Source organism: Nyctereutes procyonoides, unplaced genomic scaffold (genome assembly GCF_905146905.1).
Source record: "Nyctereutes procyonoides isolate TBG_1078 unplaced genomic scaffold, NYPRO_anot_genome, whole genome shotgun sequence".
Classification (NCBI taxonomy): Eukaryota; Metazoa; Chordata; class Mammalia; order Carnivora; family Canidae; genus Nyctereutes; species Nyctereutes procyonoides.
The window spans coordinates 20,875,009-20,891,117 of NW_026575117.1; the positions used below are offsets into that span (position 1 = coordinate 20,875,009).

The 16,109-nt window shown below is 34.6% G+C and overlaps 1 protein-coding gene across 13 annotated transcripts in view; it reads right to left on the reverse strand.

The window, feature by feature from the left end:
- Positions 1–16,109, reverse strand: part of KCNT2 (potassium sodium-activated channel subfamily T member 2) — a 377,566-nt gene that overhangs the window by 185,749 nt on the left and 175,708 nt on the right. For all 13 annotated transcript variants that reach the window (XM_055334362.1, XM_055334364.1, XM_055334361.1 and 10 more), the window contains 4 exons: positions 14,997–15,177; positions 13,690–13,854; positions 11,608–11,744; positions 7,261–7,324 (listed from right to left, as the gene is read on the reverse strand). In XM_055334362.1, the coding sequence (XP_055190337.1) occupies positions 7,261–7,324; positions 11,608–11,744; positions 13,690–13,854; positions 14,997–15,177 (547 nt within the window). The remainder of the gene's footprint in view (positions 1–7,260; positions 7,325–11,607; positions 11,745–13,689; positions 13,855–14,996; positions 15,178–16,109) is intronic.

The window sequence follows — 16,109 nt, forward strand, 5'->3', positions numbered from 1 at the left end:
AATGTTCATAATAGGATGATCTTTTTTTTTTTTAATTTTTGAGTATAGAGGACACTCAATGTCACATTAGTTTCAGGTGCAAAACATAGTGATTCAACCTCTCTATATGTTATGCTATGCTCCCCATAAGCGTACCTACCATCTGTCACCACAAAATGCTATTACAATCTCATTCACTATATCATTTATGCTGTGCCTTTTATTCCCATGATTTACACATTGCATACCTGGATGCTTACATGTTCCACTCCCCTTCATCTGTTTTGTCCAATATCCTGTTCTCCTTCCCTGTGGCAACCATCACTTTGTTCTGTACATTTATAGGTCTAATTCTGCTTCTTGCTTGTTTATTCTTTTTTTTTTTTTTTTAGATTTCACATATGAGTGAATGCATATGGTATTTGTCTTGCCTTGCATGATTTATTTCACTTAGCATAATATTCTCTGGGTCCATCTAAGCTGTCACAAATGGACTGGTCTCATCTTTTTTATGGCTGTATAATATTCCATCGTGTGTGTGTGTGTGTGTGTGTGTGTGTGTGTGTGTGTGTGTGTGTATACACCACATTGTCCTTATCCATTTGTCTAACGGGATACTGAAGTTGCTTCCATATCTTAGTTATTGAAAATACTGCTACAGTAAACATAAAGGTGAATATATTTTCTTGAATTAATGTTTCCATTTCCTTTGGGTAAATACTCAGTATAAGAATTACTGGATTATATTTTATTTCTATTTATAATTTTGGGGAAACCTCCACGCTGTTTTCCACATTAGTTGCACCAATTTACATTCCCACAAATAGTGCACAAGGGTTCCCTTTTCTCCACATCCTCACCAACTCTTGCTGTTTCTTGTCTTTTTTATTTTAGCCATTCTGACAGTTGTAAGCTGTTCTCTCACTGTGTTTTGATTTGCATTTCCCTGATGATTACTGATGTTGAATGTCTTTTCATGTATCTATTGGGCTATCACATAAGAATGCTTTTGAACCACATTTAGAAAAATTTCTTTGAAAGTATGCCTAATATAAAAAATTCAGCTCTACAGACATTAAAAATTTATTTTCTCCACACAACAGATAATCCTAACTCAGGTGTACATATATACAACTAGAAAATATTGCAAGGTAAATTTAATCCATTAAAAATAATTATTAAAAAGGTTCATTTTAGGAACAAATATATTTTAAAAATTAATCTAAATTAATTCTTAAGAAATCATAAAGATTTCACTAATTAATTTCACATATATATCTTCAGAATTAAAGTTAAGCAAAGAAAAAAAACTTGCCTAATTTTATTTATTTAACAAATATTTCTCCATGGAAGATTCAGTGTAATTGACCTTATCTCCAAGTAGAACTTTTTCCTTTGTTCTGTAACTGTGTCAGTAAAATAGAAATCTACATGTTTCTTTTTGCTATCAAATAGTTTCAACTCTATTTCTCAACCCCTGTTGCAGAATATGCAGTAGGAGTGACTGATTGTTACCCCTTGCAGACTAGAGAAGGAATTTCCTGAGAATCTCCTACAATTTTACCATGTGATTCAATTGTCTAATCTGAGTGCACTGGATTACAATTAGGGAGACCAGATAGTTCCTAAGTCAAATTGGAGCAAAATTCCATCAGTAGGAATATAAGGAGATTCCAGGCCTTCTGACCCTCCCAAGACACTCACTTTCACTCCCCAAAACGAGTATAAATGACAATAATACTGACTTGACTGCATTAAGTGTAAAATTCTAGAGGTCATTTTCCTCTAAATGAAGATACAAAAAAAGGTTTAATGAATGTGAAATGATTCAGCTGTAGCAGAACTGGATAATCATAAAGGAGGACTTACTTATTCTCTTCTTCCCCCCACCTCCCAAAAGGAATAACCTACTTGGGGAGAGGCAACTAAAATAAGTTTGCCTGGGCCAACTCCTCATACGTACACAAAGATATAAACAAAACAAGATGACCTAGATTTTTGGCCAAAAATTCATATATTTATTAACCTTTGGAGAATCAAAGAGCAGTGCTTCAACTCTCCTGATAGGATTTAAGCCAAATCCTGGGGGCTGACGGGAGGGGAGTAGAAGTTGTTGAACCAACTTCTCTGTAGGAAACAATGTAGAATGGTTTGCAGCAGTGACTATGCCAGGCCTTTATTAAGACAATAGTATGGGAGTATGTTCATTATCAAGCAATACTAATACAATACTAACACAGCTATTTAGCATAGTGCAACATTTTTCTGAGTCATTACATTTTTTTCTAAATAAATCTTTAATTAGACCATTGTGCCCACATATGTAAAAATGATTTTAAAGAGTTGAATGAAAAAAAAAAATAAAGAGTTGAATGGTGGTTTACTGGTGTGTTCAGATTTGAGCATACTAGGAGTAGGCTGCCAACCATTTTGTAATCAAATCCTGAAAGTCTGTTTCTCTAAGTACTGTAGACACTTGTATAAGACTCTATTTACACAAGCACAAATCAGTTGTGAGACTCCTCAGTCTTTGCCAAAGAAGAAATACCATATACTTAATGCCACTCAAAGATACTGGTTTTTCTTCTTTGCCATCTGTCAAGAACCAAAATTCCATTCAATTAACAGGGCCCAGGTTCTGCACCCTGTCCCTCTATTCAAGGTGCCCTAAACTCGGACATTGACTTCCCTTCTGTAGTATTTCCCAACACTTTAAATATTTAACTACATTCTCTTCTTGCTTGCATGCTTTCTGGTGATAAGTCAGATGAAATTCCTATCTTTGCTCCTCTATAGTTAGAATGTTCCAATTGTCCCCAGCTTCTTTCAGGAGTTTATTTTTGATTTTCTATACTTTGAAAATGATACATCTAGGTGTATTTTTTTCTTGTCCTTTCTGCTTGATGTTCTCTGAGTTTCCTGGATCTGCAGTTTGGTGTCTGATATTAATTTGGGGAAATCTTCAGTTATTATGCTTTCAAATACTTCTTCTATTTCTTCCTTTCTTCTCCTTCTGATATTCCCATTACATCTATGTTACACCTTTTGCAGGTGTCCCAGAGTCCTTGGATATTCTGTTCTGGTTTTGGGTGTTTGTTTTAGTTTTTCAGTCTTTGCTATCTTTGCCTTTTAGTTTGGAGGTTTTTGTTGAGTTATCCTCAAAGATTATTTCCTTAACCATGTCCAGGCTACTAATAAGCTCATCAGAGGCATTCTTCATTTCTGTTATAATTTTTTATCTCTAGCATTTCTTTTTGGTTTTTTATTAACGTTTCTTCTATCTCTCTGCTTGCACTACCCATTTGTTTATGCATGCTGTCTATTTTATCCATTATATCCCTTAGAATATTAATCAGTTATTTTAAAGTACTGGTCTGATAAGTTCAACATCCCTGCCATATCTGTTCTGTCCCTTGCTCTGCCTCTTCAAATTATCTTTTTGGCCTTTTGATATGCCTTGAAATTTTTTTTCTTGATAGCCAGTCACAATATATGAAGTTAAAGAAACTGCTATAAGCAGATCTTTAGACATGAGAGAGTGAGCTGTGGGATAAGGGGAAAGCGTTCTATAGTTCCATGATTTGGTGTCAGCCTTTTAGTGAGCCAATACCTCTGGACTGTAACCTTCACAAATGTTCTTTCAGTGTCCTAGCCCCCTTAATTGAAAAAGGATGGCTAGAGTGATCTAAAATTGAATATTACCCTTGACCCACATCATTTACTCTCTGATAACTAGGTATCCAGCAGGTTAAGCTCCGGTTTAGTAGTTTCCCTGAAAGCAGGGACTGTTAAGAGGAACAGAATGCTCTGGTGTATTTCAAAATGGTTTCTTTGCCTGGCCCCTTGTTGAAATCCCAAAGGGATTTTTTTTCTCATATTTACTAGGAGAACCTAGTTAAGCTCCTGGAGGTAAATCTCACAAAATTATGGTATCTTTTCCCCAGGACTACATTTCCTTGGGAGGTGGGGGCAGGGAGGGGACAGGTAGGTTAAGTCTCAAAGTTGTCAGCACTGAACCTCCAGCAATTAATCAATTATAGTTCAGGTTTTCCTGCCCCCCACACTAGTTCCCAGGATGATTTCCACTTATGAGTCTCTGGCTTGAGTAAATTACTATCCTCTATATTTGCATGTCAATCAGTGTCTCCAGTCTTGGGAGTAGTACTTTGCCCTGTTTCTTCACCTCTCTTGCTTTTCTCTTAATCCTTGTATACAATTATTCATGTGTTATATTATTTTTAATTTCCAGAAGCTCATTTTGGTTCATTAAATGTTTCTCGTTTTGTCTTCAACTGTTTTGCTCTACAGCCAACTATTCTTGTTTTATATATGTACACTGTCCTCAACTTCTAATGTTATTCTGAGGACATTTGTTATATATTTTAAAATCTATTTCTTCTCCCAGAATTGTATAGTTTTGTTTGTTTCCTCAGAGTTCCTCTTTTCTATACACTTTTTATCTTTGTTCTTTCTTTTCCTTGTCAGGAATTTCTTTAAATATTTAATGATTTCTGTTATCTGAACATATGTAGAAGTGAAACACTCAAAAGCTATTTGGGATTTGATTAAATGTGGAAATCTTATTTTCACATAGACCTTATTATAGGGTGATTAATCTGTGATGCTGCACACACACACATACACACATACATGCCATATAGACATGCATATATAAACACATATATATGTCATTCTCACTTGTGATGGACCATTCACCCAGAAAAAAAAATTCTAATCTTATGCCAGTGGAGGTGTAGACCTGGTTATTAGGTTTCTGAGTCATTTGGGAGAAGCATCTCACGTTCAGTGAAGTAACTTACTCTTTAATATCTTTGACTTTACCCTCTCAGCTGCACCTACTGGTTCTGAGTGAAAGGTATCTCTGGATCAAATCTCCCAACAGTAAATCCATTTCCCAGGTGGGTAAAGGGATCAGCAATAGATTTCTGGAGGGATTCAGGGAGTCTAATTGTTTCTTTTACAGACTTTTAATCACTATTCATATGTTTAGTCCTACATATAACCCTACTCACAGAAGCATCTGGTGCCTCTATTTCTTGAGACTTTTGAGGTTCCATTGCAAAAAGCAGCCTGCTTCTGACTTGTTTCCTCTCTCAACTTAAATTATAACTTCCTTCTGTCTAAGTCAGTTACCACTCACCCATCTGCTTTCTAGCTTCCAAACTTGTGTTAGTGCTGTCTCTTCTACCACCATCTCCTTCATCCTAATGAGTGACATTTTTTATTCATTTCCTGTGAATTTAGCAGTGTCAGGACGAAATAGAATGCATTTATTTAGCGGAATGATCCCAAATTCACATTGGAAAGAGTCCTCTAAAAGATTTTATTTATTTATGCATCTATGTATTTATTTATTTATGCTTATGCTTCTCCTTGTTACTCAAAACATTATTGATACTGGAGGATTGCAAGTATTTGATTTAAATTACCACTTAAGGGACACAAGACATACAATTACATAAGCTAAATAATTATGGAAACGTACAGTAGATTATGATCAGTTCAAATTCATTTATTTCATAAATACATTTGGAGCACCTAATATGCCAAGTCAATTAAGAAACTACTGAAATAGTACTTAAGTGAACTGATGAGAATGTGGTCTGAATTGAGATAGCCATCTTGGAGAAAAAGGGGAAAGGGGAACCAATGAATTTTTAGAAATATTTTACAAATTATCCAAGCTATATTTGCTCTATTCTCTTGTATTAGTTTGATAGGCTTCAATAATAAAGTAGCACCAAGTGGGTGGCTTACATAGTTTAAATTTATTATTTCCCAGTCCTGGAGGACAGAAATCCAAAATCAAAGTATTGGCAAGGTTCATTCTTCTGAGGGTAAAGGAGGGAAGGATCTGTTTCAGGCCACTCCCCTTGGCTTCTAAATGGTTGTCTTCATGTTCACATGGAATTCTCCCTGATACATGTCTCCAAATTTCTTCTTTTTACAAAGACATCAGTCTTATTGGATGAAGGTCCACCCTAATGAATGCATTATAACTTGATTATCTCTATTAAGACTTTATCTCCAAATAAGTTGACATTATGGGGTATAGGGGGGGTTGGACTTCAAGATACTAGTTTTGCGGGACACAATTCAAGCCCTAACAACCCTCTTCAAAAAAAGAATGAGAAAATTGGCTTAAAACTGAATAAGATGGGATGCCTGGGTGGCTCAGTGGTTGAGCGCCTCCCTTCAGCCCAGGGTGTGATCCTGGAGTCCCAGGATCAAGTCCCACATCGGGCTCTCTGCATGGAGTTTGCTTCCCTCTGTCTATGTCTCTGTTTGTCTCTCTCTCTCTCCCTGTGACTCTTATATGAATAAACAAATAAAATCTTTTAAAAAAAAAGAAACAATAAGAACTTTAGTAAATTAGAGTGAAGTCAAAAGCTTGCCACATTCAGGACACACAGTCAAAATTAATATAATACAGTAATCCTCTTAAATGCTCCAGAAATCACTTCCCAGAAAAGTGCAAATCACTTCCCTGAAAGACCCATGCATATATCTCCTTTTCCTCAGTCACTAGGGAAACCACCAAGGCTTTGTCTCTGCACAACAGATATGGCTAGAGATAACTCATTACCTTAGAAACAAAGGAGTTAACAGTACCTACTCAACATAAATTAATAGAAGACTTTTTAAAAACAATGAAATTGGAATACATGTTTAAAAATAGAAGTTATAATTCAATAAGTTATACCATTTAAGTTAATTATGAGTTTATGCAACTTTAAGCCAAAAAAAAAAAAATGGTCATAGAGACCATATATGCCAAAGGTTGCCAAGTTGGGATGTACTTCCCAATAACCTGGGGATCTTTTTAAAATACACAGACTCCGGATCCCTACTTCATATATCCTGAATAAAATTTTCATAAATGCATACTTTTTTAGAAGCTCTCCAACTGATTCTAATGCAGACTGCCTGATCCATCTGCTTTGTTTTGAGTTGAGGAATTGAGACCATTTTAACAAAATTACATAGCAAAGAACATATTTAATAAAAATATATGACTTATTTCATTATGATCAACAGAAAACCAAGGATTAGCAGAAACTACTTCAAGAACAGTTTCATTGACACAGTCCATAAGGCAGCTATTATTCATATTATAACAAAGATAATCTAGAGATATTTGCTTCCCTTTAGTAATATTTTAAAATCACCTATATTTAACATTAGCAGATTTTTTAAAAATTCAAAAACAATCTTCTAAGGTGAGAAGAACAATTTATGAAAGAGATTTTAGAAACTTACAGATGATGTCCTATCCACTTCACAACGGCTGCTCAGAATAAAACAGGCCTCAGCATCATCCATCCTAAATACAGACAGAAAAACAAAGTAATCATACACTGAAATATCTCTGTACTGTCTGAAAAATAGAATTCCAATGCTTAGTCCAATGTACACAAAGTACAAATAAACTTTGTACCTTAGTATCCTTAGGCTTAAATGACAGATTTCTAGCAGATCATGACTGTACTTGACTGTAAACAAAACAACTGTTGTTGAACTGGCTATATAACTCAATAGTTCATAATGACAAAAGTAAAAAAAAAACCCTCAAATTTTATTATTTTATGATTGTATATTTTTTCATATATATATATGCTTTGTTTAAATTAGGGAGTTGTATTGACCTTTTTTTATGATTTTATTTTAACTACAAAGTTACTCAATTAACTAAGAGAGAAGGAACAGAGCTCCTTAGTATTCTTATGTCAAACTCTACTGTACATTTACATTTCTTGTAGATGATTCATCATCTTGTTCCAAATCCCTGTCCCTTATGCTAAAGCTCTACATTTCTTAAATTTGGTGATAAACAGTATGTTTCAGTGCTTGATAATAATGTTCTCAAAACATAAAAGTGTTGAGGTGCCTGGCTGGCTCAGTCAGTAGAACCTACAACTCTTGATCTCAGGGTTGTAAGTTCAACTTCCCCACTGTTGAGATTACTTAAAAATTTAAAAAATCCTTAAAAGATAATAACATAAAAATGTTAATTTCAAGATAAAGAATGTTTATCCTTCTGGTTAATTATGATAAAATAAATCTTCCTTCCCCACAAAAAAAATTTTTTTATTTGCAGAGGAAAGATAGAAGTCCATGAAATTAGATCAAACCAAACAGTTTTGGAAAAGTCCTGAATTATCATTACAAGATAATGAGTATTGCATAACATTTTCTAAACATCATCTTCAACAAAGCAATTCAAAAAACTTGCAACTGACCTATGGAACTGTTTTGGAGAATCCTACTCCTTGTTTCTTGCATGGGAAATTGTGTTGAAGAATGTATTAGTTAACATTAAATCCCAAATCCTTATATGACATTAGGATAATAAATGAACATAAAACGAATACTTCTTTCTTAACCCAGATATATTTTTTTAAGATTTTATCTATTTATTCATGAGAGACACGGAGAGAGAGAGGAAGAGACATAGGCAGAAGGAGAAGCAGGCTCCCCGTGGGGAGCCTGATGTGGGGCTCTATCCTGGGACTCCAGGATCAAGCTCTGGGCCAAAGGCAGGTGCTTAACCACTGGGCAACCCAGGAGTCCCATTAACACAGATATTTTTAGTATTACCAGCCTGCTACCTTTCTCATCCTCATACTCATCCTTTGTATATTCCAATGAATGAATGCTTCTTGTAAATGTGATTTTGCAGAGAAATCATTTCATTATATTAATAATAAATGAATTGTTAATCCTAAATAAATCATGTAATTAATAAAAAAGTAAATAAATCATTTTCCCTCTACCCTTCTAGGTTCTTGGCTCAGACCCCTCTGTAATAGGAAGACAGATTAACAGAAGAAAAACAAACAGATGTTTAATAACACGTATACCTCCTGTATATGTGGGAGACACTCAGGAAAACTGATTAACTCCTCTCCCATGAAGTCACCACCTTAAACACCATCTTCAATTAAAGACAAAAGATGTTTGGCTAATGGTGGAGCCAGTAAATGGAAACCTATCAAGAAAAGCACCATAAACAGGGGTAAGATTGTCATGCAGATTTGGGTCCTTGCCTCCTCCTCCATTCACAGGAGTTTCTGGAGATTGAGTCATCCTTTTCAGATACAGAGAGAGAGAGAGAGATAGCCTTAGGATGGAGATTTCCCTTACAATGTAAATATCCCTCACAAAACAGTTAACTTCTAGTGGGTTTTCAGTTTTTCCTGTGTCTGCTGTTTCTTCAAAATAAACAGCTCACAATAATCCATCCTTACACCATTAGGGCATATTTTGGGATAGCAAATTCTGCTCCCTTCTATAATATCAAGCTAAAAGACTAACAGCTAATACTAATAGCTTAATATAATACTAATAGCTTAATACCTATAGCTTAATTTATTAGGTAGTAAAAAGCCTTCAATTATCACATGAATTCATAGTACACATAATATGTGAAGAACTTAATGCATAGAGTAAATTAAGCTTATTGATTATATATGCAGATGAATATAAAGATCCAAATTATATTAGTGTCTAAGCAACTATCTCTTTAGAGCTCTTTAGAGCTCCCAAATAGTGTGTATACACGGTAAATAGCAAACACAGCTATCTATTACTTGAGGTACTAGGAGAATCTGACTTAACTTTGTGTGTACACTGACATCTTTGAAGTAGTTAATCCACCAGAAATACTAATATATTCTCAAAGAAGCTAAATTTCCTAATTACATACCATTTATTAAATCCTGATAGTTTTACTAACTTTTTTGGTTAAAGAAGTTATTAAATCATTGAAAAATCTCACTTAAATTGATCTACTGTATATAAATAAAAAGTAATGTTGAAGTTTCTAGTTAGAATATCTAGTTATCACTTTGTAGAATTACAAATATCTATAGAATATAGAATATATTCTATATAGAATATATATAGAATATCTAGTTATCACTTTGTAGAATTAAACAGCAAAAAGGGAGTTTTCTTCTCACCTACATACACACACACACAGACAAAATATGCATAAATACACCCACTAACACACATACTCAAATCATCCAGAATAAAACAAAACAACAAAATAAAAAAAATACTTCTACTCTAAAATTGAGGGAGGAGACTTCTATTTAAAAGAGCAGGTAAGACAACTCAAAGACAAATATGGAGATGTGCAATCCACAGCCACCTCAGGACGGACCACATTGACATGAAGATTATTTTGAGCTAAAACACAATCGAATCCCAGCAGATTCAGTAAAGCTCTTTAATCTCCCTCCTCAAATGCCTGAAAAGACTTTCGATAGAAAAATCTGGGCAGCCCCGCTGGCTCAGCGGTTTAGCGCCACCTTCAGCCCAGGGCCTGATCCTGGAGACCTGGAATCCAGTCCCACATCGGGCTCCCTGCAGGGAGCCTCCTTCTCCCTCTGCCTGTGTCTCTGCCTGTCTCTCTGTGTGTCTCTCATGAATAAATAAATAAAAATCTTTAAAAAGAAAGAAAGAAAATCTGCTCCAGGAAGGGAGCTATCACCACAGAAAACTGCAAGATGCTATAAACCAGGGAAGGTAGGTAGAGAAGATCCTAGCAAGGCCTGTGTTATCAAAGTCCTCTAAATCCCACTGTTTCTGAGTGGCCTGGCAAACATTTGTTTACCAAACGTTGACTCTTTTTCATCCTCCTGTAAATTGTTTTCCTTCCCTTGGAAGTCCCAGACCCCTCCCCCTTTACCTTAGGTCAGAATGGTTTATTTTGCTTAACTGTCTTTGGAAGTTCCCTGTCTGTATGGATTCCCTGTACATACACTATTAAATTTTATTTGCTCTTGTTAATCTGTCTCATGTCCATTTGATTCTTAGTCCAGCCAGAAGAACCTAGAAGGGGACAGGACATTCTTCTTCCCCTGCAAGACATGTTTAAAACTTTAAAAGCAACAGAACACATGGAGCAAAACCATCTCTGCTAAATATTTCTTCTGGCTTCTGAAACTATGAGTGTTGTTTGCAGATGCCCTGATTCTCTGGTACCCCTGGTCTGTCTGCCCAACCACATTTTCACTCTGTTTATGTGGAACAACCCCATGACCTGTGAAAAAGGTATACACCTATGTCACCTTTAAGCCAGGCTGGCTAGCATATGTGCAACAGGAAAAGAGCAACTAAGACCCAGTTACCCTTCTGATTCTTCTAGCCCCCAGGAACATCTCTGGCAACACAAATGTCATCTGCCCAGTACAATCTCTAAAATTTAAAGCCTGATTCAAACTGCCCTGGCATTTCACATAATGTTTAGCAAAAGAGTTTTATTTCTGGAATAAAAATAGTATTCAGGGATTTGGAGACTACTCTAATAGTGAGTCTGGATAACTCAGCTCTTCTCTGACAGCTTGAGATAATTACACCATGCCACACTCCTCATTGTGTTGTGTGGACACGGTCTGCTGAGCATCCTTGCACTGAGAAAGAGGAGCACACACACACTGGTTTTATATTTTTAACCTTTCAACATGACCAGCAGTGTAACTAAGGCAAGACTCTGTATTCAAAAATACTTAAACACATCTTACAGGGCTGAAAATTCCTAAAATTTGGAGGAGAGAAAAGAGAAGTATTGCAAGTTGGAACATAGATAGGGATACCTACTTTGCTCTCAACAGATCCTGATCTTTAAGGGCTGAGCCTTGAAGGTAGATAACTCTTTGTGACCACATTGGAATCTGCAGTACCCTTCGAACTTGCACATCCATTTCAGTAGGACACAAAATCACCACATAATAATCCTATTCAAAACAAAGTGGGTAATGGGGTGAAATCAATAATGCTGTGTTTTATATTACATAAGTAAAGAGAATGTCTAAGAACATTTAGAAATATGATGATATAGAAATAAATTCCTGCTAATAAGTAACAGGTTGGGCATATATTAATTAACATGGTACTACAATATACATAACTGAGACATATAAAAATCTCATAAAGCAACATAAAGTCATCCTAAACTTTTTCAATCTTATTAGTACCATGAAGAGAAGGTAATCAGTGCTTATACTCAGTATACATTTCCAACTTCTTAAGTTTTCAGTTACAACTTCAGACTGATTATAAAATATGCAATACATATAGGGCAGAAGTGCTTAAAAATCAATTCAGACTTCAAATTGCTACTTTTAGAATAAAAACTATGATGGTGATTTATATCACCTGGTAATATTATGAACTGATAATACTGAAAAATCTCTGATGAATACCTGAAAGGATAAGGGTTCATAAAACTATTGATAATACAAAGTAAATTTAAAACATTGAGATCATATACTTCAAAATAGTGATCCTTTGGAGAAAATATAAAAATACTCTGAAAGATAAAATAGTTTAATACACTGATTATAGGAATTACAATTCTATAGTAAACATTCACCATTTTATCATCTAAAATATATCTAGTGGAAATTTGAGGAGTTTTGAGAATTCTCCCTATTCATATTAATCAAAATAAATTAGTAGGTTCAAAACTTGGGGCATCAAATTTCCCCAAAACAGGTTTTCTTTATGGGTTGTAATGAGCAAAACTGCAATTATTTAATACAAACAATAATAAAAACAAATAAATGTTTCTTTAAAATGCAAATTAATGTATATAAAACAAAAGAATGTACTATGTAATTTAAGTATCACTTATTTATAAATTATATTTTTAAATGTTTTTTAAACAATATTTTATTTATTTTTTATTATAAATTAATTTTTATTGGTGTTCAATTTACCAACATACAGAATAACACCCAGTGCTCATCCCGTCAAGTGTCCCCCTCCGTGCCCGTCACCCATTCACCCCCACCCCCCGCCCTCCTCCCCTTCCACCACCCCTAGTTCGTTTCCCAGAGTTAGGAGTCTTTATTTTAAACAATATTTTAAAAGACCTCCAATGTAGTCATGAAAAATAACTCTATTTAAGGGAGATCTAATTAGATATACTCAGTACTATCTTGATCTCACGATTGTCCAACCACTTGACACAAATTTGCTGAGAAAATACAAGACATTCAAGTAGCTCTTTACTGTTTGGACTGAAGTAAGTGCATTAAGCAGGAAGAGGAGATTACCTAAATCTACACTGGCCACGCAGCAAGTGGAAGAAGTATCTGAAGATTTTATCTACATAGACAAAGAGATTTTTTTCTGAATTATTGTTACCAATTCAGCTAGTTATTGTCTTATTTTTTTGCCATTCATTGCTAGTATAAATAAGACCTAGTTGCACTCTGGGAAACAAAAGAAAAAAAATGGGACTTCCAGACTTCCAGATTTCTATCAGCAACACTTAAGAAAACTTTTGAAATTTTCAAGTGAGTATGATAATTGTGAAAGGACTTTTTCATTGTTTGATATCTTATGTTAAATTTCACTGTTTCATAAAAATGTCATTTATGCATTATCCAAGGGAGAAAAAATCCTTTTAATTCAAAGAAAACCTTTCTTTGTAGCATTAACATAATTCCATCTGTCTTTTAGTGTAGCTACAGAAGGAAACTTAAAATACTGTGTATTCCTCAAGCATTTTTTCTATGTTCCTGGTTATATTTGTAGTTCTTCATTTACTCTTTCTAAATCTGAGTGTATAAATAAAAATCCTCCAGAACACAGGCTGCACCATCAGTTAATTGACTTTGACAATATGTTAGTTAAGTATGATCCAGTAAAATGAATAACATAATTTTAATGTACCTGAAGTCTTGGATGAGCATAGAATTCATTTAAAAAGTCCATAAGTAAATCAATCTTCAGTGAACTGACACACAGAACAACATGCTTCTCAGTTTGAGCTCTATGTCGACTATAGTTTCCACCTGACTTTTGTCTCTCCATCCACAGATAGGCCAGTTGTTCAAACTGCAATGGATTTTCCACATATGAATAAAAAAAAAACTGGACTTAAAATTAAAAACCCATGCAATATAGCCATCGTTCACTAGATACACTCGATTTCTTAGATGGAACTTGTTGAGATTCAAATTATCCAATTCCCTTCAATAACAGAATTTTCATATGATTGCTGCAGAGGTTGCTAATTCTGCCCAGAGGCTTCAGGTCTCTACAGAAACATATTAATATGATTTTCCTATTATATCATAACAACACTAAAAGGTTTGTGCCTCTGCTTTATGTCCAGTACAACAGGCAGCCATGTGTGTTATGCACTGCGTCAAAGAGAAAAACCTCAATGGCATTTCTTCTAACTTCCTCTATCAAGCTCAACATACATCTCATGCAATGAGAGATTCTAGTTGTATAGCAGCAAGTGGTATGTAAGGGAAGTGGAGGGAGTACAGGAGGAATGTCAGGGAGGAACACATACATGGCAATAAAAGTGGAAAGATCATTTTCATACCTACATAAAGTATATTTAGATACACTGTGGCCAAAGGTAATGGAAGATAGAAGTTTGATTGTATTTGCCATATTCTGTTTCTGACCTGCTCACCATGGGTACCCAAGGAAACCGTTAGAGATTGCATCTACTAATCTTATATATCTGTCCCTTTGCAATCATCTTATCCGCTCCCAGAATGTTGTATAATAGTTACCTATCATCCTCAAATTTTGTTTTAGTTGACTAACATATGTGATCAGTTTTTATGGATTGCTATGTGTGGCTTTTATATTGTTTCAAGAACCAAAAGAAATCAAACCTTCATAAATTTATTTCCTTGATCTATCATTCTGTAATTAAAACTATATTATCCTATGATCTTATAATTTTATTGTTAAATATCCTATATTTCAAAAAAAAACATTTTCAAGAATTGAAATGAAATGTGAGCTATATCAGTTGTGAATGGGGGGGGGAGTCAGTTTCTAATATAATGTGAGAAAGCATTTCCTGAGACCATTTTATTTGATTGACTAGATACAATAATAATATGTGTCAATGTATTAGATCAATAAACTACTTGCATTTCTTCTTTAGCGTGGAAGATTTGCTTTTATACGACTTTGCACATTTCTATAAAATTTACCCTGGCTCTGTTTACCTGTATGGGTAGAACCACAAGAGCGACACAGATCATGGCAACGACAAAAAGCTTGGAGGACCATGTTTCAGGGGTGACATCCCCAAAGCCCACAGTAGAAAATGTCACAATGCAGAAATAAAGGGAGTCAAAGAGATTCAGCTTCTTTCCTATTCGTTCCAGATGTTGGATTCCACAAATGCTAAAGAAACAAATGTGCATTAAAATTAAAACTTTCAAATTGGGCACATTACTTCTCATTATTCTTTTGAAAGTCAAAGCACATTTCATAAAGCCAAGCAGTAAATTGTAATGTTGTATTGTACAATATTATTTCCACAGGAAAAAAATAATTTTTTAAGTTTTTTTTACCTACTTTAATCAAATATAGTATTCTTTTGATCGATAGCCAAAAGTTGTGGCCAAAGTATCACAAAGTATACATGAGTAGCATGTAAAAGGAATAGACTGAATTTTATGGGTGACTTACACAAACATTTTGAGTGCATGCCAGGAAACACAGAGACAGAAATTGCTAAATTTATTCTCTGTCAAAAGAGTGATAGTCTTTTTTTTTATATACAGGAAACCATCTTATTGTATAATGTGTGTGTGTTTCATATATATGAAAGGTTTGAGCAGTTAACAATTGCCAAGTCACTCTCAAGAGAAGATCAACCATCTGTACAAAGCTACTAATGGTATAAAAGTAAAAGAGCAGCAAAGAAATTGTTACAAGATGTCCCCAAAGTAGAATTGTTAAAATAGCACTAAAAATAGCACTACAACTGGCTTAAAAAAAAAAAAAAAGAAAAGAAAAGAAAAAGAAAAAAAGGAAAGGTGAGAAAGTGAGACTTGGAAGCGATATGAGATTTGCACGTAAATCAGTGTATAATGGTATATGACCCAGCAAGAAAAAAATAGGTATTGATACATGTTATAACATAGATAAACCACAAAAACATGCTGAGTGAAAGAAGACTACAGACTATATGATACTGTTTATACAAAATGTCCAGGAAAGAGACAGGAAGCAGACTAGTGCCTGCCTGGAGAAGATGATGGGAATAGGGTTGTTTCATTTTTTTTTTTAAGGCAGACTATAAACCAGTTTAGACAGGTGGGTAAGCAAAT